We start from the raw sequence: 10,493 nt of genomic DNA on the forward strand, positions 1-10,493 counted from the left end.
GTGTGTGTGTTTTCACATACTTGTGAGCACCAAACGCCCCCATATAAGGAATACAATTATTATAAATGCATGCAGATCGGTTCTTTTTTGGTTATCGGTTCTTGCCTCTATAGGAACGCTGAGGATTTGAGATGACTTACTTACTTACTTACTACAGTTCCGTCAGATCCACAGGGTCCACCATTACGCACAGCTTTTTCTAGCCATCATGTCTGTCAGGTAGATTTTTTAGGAAATACAGACACTAAAATATTTCAGTTTGACGCAGTGGTGCACCTATAAAATATGTACGGGGGAAGTATGGCGCATTGGCGGCTTTAAATCATTGGTTACTAGAAGCTGTGAGTGGCGGTCCTCTTAAGCATAGTGTGACAAGCGGACCGTCTGACTGAACCAGCCGGGCCTTTTTCCGTTCATAGCGGAAGCCGTGAGGCTGTCGATAGGAGTAAATCTGGTTTCAGAAGCTGTTAAATGTTTTCCTGGCTCACCCCGGCCAGCCGCTTCCTCGGGAGCTCGCTGCACGCTGCTGATTATTTTATCGACATCCTCAATACAGACATATTCAGGAAACACTCGGCCTCTGATAGCCCGGGATCCGTTTTTCACATATTGTTGCACTTCCTCTGGCCCGGCCAGCGAGGATGTGGCTGACTTTCTTTATGGTCGGCGGCGAGAAGAAAATAAAGCAAACAGGGCAGCACATCAGGACCTAATGGGATCTTAGCAGAGGAGATAAAGGCTCATTTAGAGCAGTTTAAAGTAGGACAATACAAAAAGGAAAGCCTCAAGTGACATATAGCAGCGTGTTAAATAAAAACAAACAAGTATGATCTATTATAAATCATACAACAAACAAAAGCACAAATTAAAAATAGTAAAAATGAATATGCCCATAACAATACTCTCTTTTATATAAAGGGCTATAAGCATTCACATTTTCTCCTCAGGCTGTTACAATTCTACAAGGTGTAAATATGAATGGAACATAGAAGCTGAATAACAGATCTGACCTACAGACCTACGGTTTAATTAAATCTGCTGAATGTATTTATAGCTTTGTATACTTTTTTGTAATATGCAGAAACATGAATAGGAAATCCGCCTATTTGGCAGGGGCAGATCTAGAGGGTATGTGGTGACAGCTGCCACCCCTAAGGAAAGGCCTCGCTACCCCAGTTTGGTGTCAGATTCTGCCAAATTTAACACAATCATTTAAATTTATTTAAAAAATATCGCATTAAACAATGGCTTAAGTTCAATGGAAAAAGACATATATGTAATGAGTAATGAGTTCAAATATCTTTATTTGGGGGCTTTTCTAATCAATAATTGATCTATGTAATTGTTTATGATTATATCAGCATTTCTGCCTCCATGCCACCATCTGGACACCCATGGATATTTCCGCCCATGCAAATTGGTTAAAAGTAATATAAAGTACTTTAAAGTCAGTAAAAAGAGATCTAAATGAAGAGGTCTACTGTAGCAGCAGGCTGTTATTCATTGAACCGAGAATCAACAATAGCAGCCTAATAATATCAACACATCTAGGACTTCAAAATGCTTAATGTTAGATTAATAATTTAGGTTGGTCATTTAATAAGATTAGCTTTATTGCAGCCTCCTATAAATCTGTTCTCTCATTAGCATATTGACTTCTATACCTATAGCCAGTGGTGTAAGATAGTTATGACCAGGGGCGAATCTAGAGAAATATCCATAAGGTGTCCAGAGGGTGGCAGGGAGACTTTAAAGGGTGGCAGAAATTTAATCACAAACAATCACATATATCTATATTTGCTCTGAAAAGATATTTGCACTCAAAAAAATTACATTATTGTGTATTGTGTGTTATTAGTAAAGCACTAGAAATATCTAAAGGTGGCATTAGAATTCAGTACACTTTTTAATTTCCAAATCTTCAGACATTTTTCTAAATACGTCTTTGTTCATTTAAATTAAGCCGATCACTGATTGTAAAATGTGTCAATCATATGTTAATTTTTGTTTTTAACAAGTTATTTAAAAAAATTATGTAACTTAATGTGTTAAATTTAACAGCTGCCCCTAATCTGCCCCTGGTTAAGACTGACAAAGTTTAAAATATTCATTTAATTTAATAGTTTTTTTTTAATGGTCTTATATAGAATACGCATATCACTTATTAAAGATTGCTACTATTGTAAAAAAAAAAAAAACGTTTTAATGAAAATGATAGAAATTTTTGAGGGCATATATATCTGTTTTGAGAACACAGCCTCTCTCATGGGACTGGATTAGCTAACTTCCTTTGGAACAAAGCAGCAATAAGGAGGTCTTTGACAACAGTTTCGACCACAACACATTTATATTGTGTCAGTGAGAGCAGAGGACATGAGTGTCTGTTGGTGGATGCCATCGCCTATAATCACACCGCAGAGCAGGAAGCACATGAAGCGGATATTTGGCCATAGTTTTCACTCTGTCACGACCTTCCTTAAAAGACAGCGTGCAGCAGGCAGGCCTGCAGCCTCTGCTATTGTTTGTTCCAGACCATTAACCGGAGAGGAAACCAGACTAAAAGAGCCCTGATTGCACTGCTCCAAATAAATCTGCTCAATAACAAGTACAACAATATACACTAATAACTGTTTATTAAACTCTTGTAGCTTTAATAATGTGCAATACATTTATTTTTCATCATATTCACTCCTCTTTCCTCTATTTTTACTATTTTTAATTCATGAATAAATTATTTTATTCCTCCTCTGTAGGTAAACCTCTGCTGTGGACCCCGTTTATCCAGCGGCCCTTGCACAAAAGAAAGGGCGGTCAGGTCCGGTTCTCTAACGACCAGACGATCGAGCTGGAGAAGAAGTTCGAGACGCAGAAGTATCTGTCACCTCCGGAGAGGAAGCGGCTGGCCAAGATGCTGCAGCTCAGTGAGAGACAGGTGAGCAGAGTTTTATTGTATTTCACAGATCTGTCTGGGCGCTGTTCCACTCGGACATGTGTATATATATATATATATATAGCTATCTATATACTGTAGCCTATATATACACATCATTATGTATTTTGGTCTAAGCGCAGAGAAGATGGGGTTCGCACCTGGCGCGTGAAGCATAATAAAGTTAATTCATATATTTGAATGACTCAATATATTAACAGTGTTAACACTTTATATGTTACGCCGTTATTATTTACATATTTACATCTAATAAAAACCGTTATATTGTCATCAACAATGTTCAAGTCTAAGTGTTGCAATTTATTATAATTAGTGGCTTTCAAATGAGAATTTGGGATGTGTCGCGGGGTCCAAACTGACGATAAGTTAATATTTGCACATTGTAGAGGATGGAAATGTCACTATTGTAAATCCTGGTGGAAGTTTCACATAGTCGCTTTTTGCACGTCTTTTCAACGGAAAATGTTCACTGGGATTCCACCCAGAAATACTTCAAAATGTTTTATGTCAGCTTGTTAATTGAGGTTTGTTTGAAATATTTGTAACATCGATTAATCAGATGACTCCCTATTTTGTATGCGCAGGCCTACAGGCCTCACACTGTCAAAGGTTTACTGTTGCTGAGTGGATTCGCAGCAGGATTTGCTGCGTGCTGCTGTTTCTTCAACTCTAATATTTGATTGTAATCAATCTCATAGAAGGAGCATGAATCTTTATTTTCCATTTTGTCTTTCAGGTTAAAACCTGGTTCCAAAATCGACGAGCGAAGTGGCGAAGACTAAAACAGGTGAGAAGTTTTCACTGTCACATTAGAAATTGTTCCGTTTATTTCTCATTGAATTATTATTATTGAAGTATTATTAACCAACCATAGCCTACTAATTGCATTTAATTAAATTTCCACCAGGAAAACCCTCAGGGAAGTAAGAGGGACGTGGAGGAGGACAACTCTGCCGGGAGGAGTCATAAAGGAGATGAGCTGACCGAGCCTTCCGGGATCCAGAGCCCGAAGCACAGACACACAGTCCCGGCCTCCGAGCTGGCTCAGACGGGCCGCTGCGTGAACTCCGTGTCCCCGCAGCAGCCCCACACAGAGCTGGACTCTGACGTGTCAGACGATACAGACCAGGAGCTGGACATAGAGGACGACGCCGAGTTCACACTGAACCCCTAGTTCTGAACCACACACGGGCTCCACTGATACTGGATTCAGTTGGACAATAATTAGGAGCTGGATGATGAAGATCACAGGACCTTCATTGGGGCTGTTTCACCCAGAATGACAGACAGGATTTCAGACTGGTTCCTGATGTTATATTTTGGTAACATTTTATCTTCCAGCGCCTTTCACACAGGATTGTCATCTCTATTTTACATTTGTCTTTTTGTATATAATGCCTAGTACTCTGTTGTATTTGTGTTGAATGTTTCTGCTCTACAGCAGGGGCGGATCTGGAGGGGCGGCATATGGTGGCACCTGCCACCTATTAGCGACCTCAGCTGTCAACCCAGTTTAGTGTCAAATTAAACTCATTAATTTAGTAATTAAAGTAAGTAATTAATTATAAACATAGCTGTTAAAAAAACTTTTTGAAATTAATTGGATTATCAGTTAAGTCCACATTTTAGAAAAAATAAGTCTAAAATTTCTAAAGATTTGGAAATGTGTTGATTTTTAATGTTACCTTTAGATATTTCTGTTCAATGCTTTACTAATGTGCCACAATACTGTTTTTGAGTTTAAATATCTTAATTTGGGGGCTTTTCCAAACAAATATTGATATATGTGATTGTTTGTGATTAAATCAGCATATATTTCTGCCACCCTCTTCTCTAGATCCGCCCATCCTCTGCAGATAAGTCTCTCCTGTACTGTGTGTGGATGTAAAATGCTCTTATGGGCTGCTGCCACATGATGTTTTGTTTGGTGATATCTAATAAACTATTTTTGTCGTAAGAATAAATGTGTCACTTTTTTGGTGTAGCTCATACAGAAGAAATTAGGGCCACATAAAAAATATAGTTCTGAGTTTAGAGTAAAAGCAAAAATTTTAATTCTGAGTTGAAAGTAAAAAATAAAATAAATAATCTGAATTCTGAGGCTAAAGTAAAAAAAGTTTAAAAGAAAATAGTTTAAAGTCAGAACTCAAATACATTTTTCAAAATAACTATTTTCCCTTTACTGTAATAGTAATAGTGAACCTACAGCAAATAAATACAAGCAACTTAAATACAGCATTATAAAACGGTTCCTTACGAGTAAAAACTGCATTTCAAATTTGACTTGAGAGTACATACTTAAAGTATCAAAAGCAAAGTTAAAATGTATGAAGGATTCATATTACTGACATTAAGTTCAAACTGTATCTAATTTTAAGTCTATAAAATGCATCAGTGTCTATGAGCTTATCCTACATTGTGGATGAGACTAAAACAAAATCAGCAGCACTGATTTGGAATTAGCCTGAGTAAGATCATCCATCTCTGCCCTCTTCACATGGATTATTAGAACCTGATCCCTGCCATAACAATCTATAACCTAACACAGTTTGCAGCTTATGTCCCAGTTAACTTAAAAAATGAATATATTTTGATTTACTAAAAAAAAATGTTAATTTGTTTCATATGTGATTTATTGTTAATTTCATTGCCAGCCCCACCTTATCTCACAGACAACCAGAACCTCTCAAAGTACTTTTTAGGAAGATTCACAACCACACTGTGGCCTTTAGGAGAAGATTACCTGAACTAATTGTGACTGTATGTAAGGAAAACAAAATTAATGCTAGATATATAAAGGTCAGATATACAGCTCCAACCACTGCTCCTCACTTTGCAGGTTCTCTCCCTCCTGATCTCTGGGGAATCAAAGGCAGCCACAGATCAGCAAACAGTTTAGTCCATGTCAATGGTTGTCCCATCACCACATTCAACTTCAAATAGCTTATCATTGAGCTCTCATGCAAACACTGAGTGGGAGTTTTTCGGTAAGTAGATTAGGTTAATGATTGAGTGAACCCTCAGGAGGCAGGGGCAGCAGACAGATAGCAGAGGGCTGACTGATACTCATACAATATGTTTTAATAGAAGATGATTACAGTTGTTGGGGTTTGTTATGGAGAGAATAACAGGGCTGATGTGGAACTTTCAAGGATTAAAGCTCACTGCTCTCATAACCTTGTTTGAGTTACATTACTGAAGTTCAGTGGCCTCTCTCTCTCTCTCACAACACACACGACACACACACACACACAAGACTATTCCAAAACCAACAGTATGCACATTGATCTCATCCTCTGTATTGTGTAATGGTTCACAAATTGTGCAGGGTAAAGTCAATATTCGGAGGGATAGCACACACAGTTGGTGGGTGAAATGTTCAGCAGATAGCTGCTTGATTCCAAAGTGCCCATCTGATCTGGTCACTTCACACACACACACACACAATACACAGCACACACACACACACACACACACACACACACACACACGCACACACATATATTTTACCGAATCTCTCAGGATCATAAACCCTTTCAGAAGCAAAAGGATATTGTCAAAACGCTGTGTCCATCCAGTTCTTCTGTAAGTCTTTCACTGTATTATCAAGGTCTGCTGTTATCCTGTATCTTTCTTATTGTCAATTAAAGGGGAAACTTGGCAACTCTAGCCATTTCTTCGCTGGTTTTCACTTTAGTCGTCGCATGTTTTTCTCAACGAGCCCCCCTACAGCTCTGGACGTGTATTTCACAACACGTCGTAAAAAAACTTGCGGCACCTCCCTCCCCCTTTCTACCGCTGCTGATTGCCTTTTTTTCGCCGGGCAACTTTTCGGTGTGGAGCAATATCTCACCGAGGGGCCAATACATTATACACTAACTGTTATTGAGGGCGGCGTTGTGCGTTTATGTGAATTGCCGTAAAACCGTTCGTGTTTCTCCTCGTTCTCGCGATACTTCTATTTCCAATTACCGGGACGGTAATCCCAAAGTTGCAAGGTTTGGTTTCCCACAAGCTGGGGTCGCCTGAGGGGGAGTGGGGGGGGTCACCATTTTCACCGAAACAGGCCATTTACCATCCAAATGTTCTAAGGGTTTATTAAGCTGAAAAAGTTCCTCTTTAATCGCATGCAAAGACTCAACCCAACAACTTGTCGGTTGCCCTGTCAGGATCAATTGTAGTTTGTTGACAGTTGTACATGTCCATAACAACATCTCTCTAATTTTGTAATCATAGTTTGTAACACTATTAAAACCTCTACTAATGCTGTCACTGACATTATTAGTCTCAATATTTAAAAAGTTTTGTTTGTTTTGTTTTCTGTTTTTTTTTTTTGCTTGTCAGGACTTTCTGATGTCAGGTCCAAGCCCATTGGTTCCAACTGAAACAAAAAAAAAAAATCCTAAAAACGTTACTCAAACAGGAGTAAATGCTGCACTTGTTGGGGACTACTTTTAGCAGTGGAGTAATCCACATGTGGTGAGTATTTGTATGTAGGATTGAGTCAAGGGTGTGTGTTTGTGGCAGTGAAGGAACATGTCACCCAGCATGGCTTACTAGAACAAAATAAAACCCTCACTGTATAATCATTGTATGAACAAAAAAGTGTAGACTACCTTGACTTAGCTAGGTTGTTTTTTTATTTTTTATTAAATTAAGTAAATATATGAAAAAACCATAACCTAACCACAATTACCCTGACCTAATGAAAACCCAGTGAAACAGAGCCAATATATTTCTAAAATATTAAATAGTTAAACCTTGTTTTAGTTCCCAAACAGATACAGGAAAGTCCTTTATTTCTCAGTATCATAATTTCTGATATTCAACTGATATCTGAAGATCCATAACTTTGTATCAATACGATGAAACCCAAGACAAGCAGGACAGTATTACAGCTCACCCACAATCTATTAGCAGTGTGTGAGTGTGTGTGTGTGTGTGTGTGTGTGTGTGTATGCCCGTCTGGTATTGGTGGACACAAGTTAATGTGTGGTTATATTTGAACAACTGAGGAATGTGTTGACTGTTGACCTTGGCCAAATGGAAGCCATTATCTCCCCCCACTGAGGCCTCCCTCCTCCGTCAGGCTGATAAATTAATGAGAGAAAACACCGCTAACATCGATACTAGTGTCGCCAGCCGCCACTGGGACACAGAGAGGGAGAGAGACAGAGGGAGAAGGGGGAGCGAGCAAGGGAGGAGAGAAATATTAGAATTTTTTTATTAAGGCTGGTGAGACACATGTGGGCAAGGTGAGGAAAACTGAACAACAGCAACTATTTAGTATTCATTCCAGCATTATATTTCTAGACCTGTATTCATTAATTTAAAAGGATTTATGACGTCAAATAAAATTAGAGTGGAAAATTTTTTATATAAGTGTAATGTCTTTAATAATGTTGTTCTCCACCCTCCACCCAGGTCAACAGATACACACAGAATAAATAGAGAAAAAAAAATACTAAAACGCTTTAAAAAAAAGTAGAGATGCTTACAAAAGGAAGAATGAAAGAAAAAGATGGATAAATGACTTTGAATATTGGTTACTTTTACAAGCAGTATGTATAGAGCACATAATGTCCTAAAGGTAATGGTGAGAATTCACTGGTCTGGTTCCATATGCTCATTCATTTCTTAATGATTTGATGGTGACAAATACAACTCATATCCTGTCTGACTCTAATAAACAGATTGTTGAACAGACCTTAGCAGCACTGTTCAGACTTTATTTATGTCCTTCACTGTCTGAATTAAAGAAATAAGAGAGAGTGAAGAAGCGTGTGTGTTGAGAGTGAGTGAGAGAGAGGTGTGGCGGCTGAGAGATGATGGATGGAGAGAGAGAGGGTGAGCTGTTGGGTGTGACAGGTGGGCGGTTTGTTGTGTGTGGGGGCTGAGAAAGGAGTTCTCTGGTGTGGTGCTGGAAGGTGAGCTGGATGGTTGGTGTGTGTGATGGCAAGGTTTGGAATGATGGGAGAGTTATGTCGATATGAGGAGGTGTGAGATTCCTCGATGGTGTTGCGAGTGAAGAGTCAGGGGGTGTGGAGGGCGTGGTGTAAGGCGTACTTGTGGTAATTACTCCTTCCCCGATATAATATGAAAAAGGCAGATAGAGAAAAAAGTAAAGTTGAATTTATGTAAGTTATGTTACAAGGCGAGTTCACTTTTTGTGTGGTCTCCTCCTACGTCAGATTTTTTGAGAGGAAGCGAAGCAATCCGAGAGTCTGTAGCATGTGGCGTGAACAGGGGGGTTGCCCCAATGACTTATGGAGAGACACCTTTGACGCACCGTTTTTAGTGTTGTGAGGGAGTTGAAGAGGAACGTGGGTGCGTGGAGGAGAATCCGGGTCGTTGTTAGACGGGCGTCGAGGGGCAGAGGGGGGAGCAGTTTGTCGTGGAGCGGAGGCCAGCCGCGCGTTCGTGGGGGGGGTGGGCGCCGGGCGGCCGGGGGCGTGGGCGGGGCGGGGGGGCGCCGCGGGGGGCGCGCCCGCCGGGGCGCGGCGGTGCGTCGTGTGGGGCTCGGCGTCGGTGGTCGGGGCGCGGTGTGGTGGGTGGGTGTTGCCGTTGGCGACGGCTGCGCGGGTTCGGTGCCCGGTGGCGCCGGCGCGGGGCCGTGAGCAGGAGACGGAGGGGTGGGGCCACGCATAGGACCAACCTTGAAGTGCCCCGTGGGGGGATGACGTCGCGTGCCGGTAGCGTGGGGCCGACCACCCCCGCGGGCGGCGGTTGTGGTGGCGCGGTGCGAGGGCTGCACCATCGTGGACGTTGAGTCCCGCGGCGTGGTGGCGCGGCGGCCTAGGAGAGCGGGGCCTGGGCGAGCGCCTCAGCGGCTTGCCTCGACGACGGCCCCGGCTGTGGGGCAGTGTTGTGAAGTGGTGCTACATGCGGGGCGTCCTGGCCGGGTGGTCTCGTCCCTGGGTGGGCGTGCGGCAGGGCCCCATAGGTGTCGTGCTGCCGACGGCCGATTGTGGAAAGGGCTCCCGCGACGTGGTGGGTGTGGGCGCCGTTGCGTCTGCGCGGTGTGCCATCTTTGGACGGACGGCTGGCTGACTGCTGCGGTGGCGCTCCTTGCTGATGCCAGTGCCATATATGGCTCACGGCGGTGGAGCTGAGGGCGCCCAACATGAGACCTAGTTACGCCCCTGTGGACCGGAGCAGGCCCGCGCCGGCCTGGTGGCCCCAGGCACGGCGAGGAACCGCTGCGTCACGAGGAGCAAGCCGCGCAGGCGCGGCGGCAGGCAGCCGCGCGCCCTCGGCGGCCGCGAGGGGGACTTGGCGTGCGCAGGAGCGCCATGAAGTGCGAGAAAGGTTTCCAGAAGAGCGCGGAACCAAAACGGGTGTGATTGCGCGCGGTGAGGGTCGCGGCCCGGCGGTGCGCGTGCGTTCGTCATACCGCCCGCGCCTGGCGTCGGCGGGGCCCGGTGTCTGAGAGGGAGAGCGTACAGGGGGTTCGTCTTGCGGTGGGTAGCGTGGGTGGGTACTAGGTCAATGCGGATACGTTGGAGGTTCCGTTGTGTGGGGCACCAGCGGAGCTAGCCCCGGA

The 10,493-nt window shown here is 42.9% G+C and overlaps 1 protein-coding gene across 1 annotated transcript; it reads left to right on the forward strand.

The window, feature by feature from the left end:
* Positions 1-2,753: 2,753 nt before the first annotated feature.
* Positions 2,754-4,879, forward strand: LOC118326981 (hematopoietically-expressed homeobox protein hhex-like; the record flags this gene model as incomplete). Its single annotated transcript, XM_035660149.1, is given in 3 exon segments — positions 2,754-2,932; positions 3,687-3,737; positions 3,858-4,879. Coding segments are annotated over 3 exon segments (497 nt in total), but the record flags the coding sequence as incomplete, so codon positions are not given.
* Positions 4,880-10,493: the final 5,614 nt, after the last annotated feature.

The sequence above is a fragment of the Morone saxatilis genome, unplaced genomic scaffold, assembly GCF_004916995.1.
Source record: "Morone saxatilis isolate NCDOM2014 unplaced genomic scaffold, NCSU_SB_2.0 Contig1, whole genome shotgun sequence".
Classification (NCBI taxonomy): Eukaryota; Metazoa; Chordata; class Actinopteri; family Moronidae; genus Morone; species Morone saxatilis.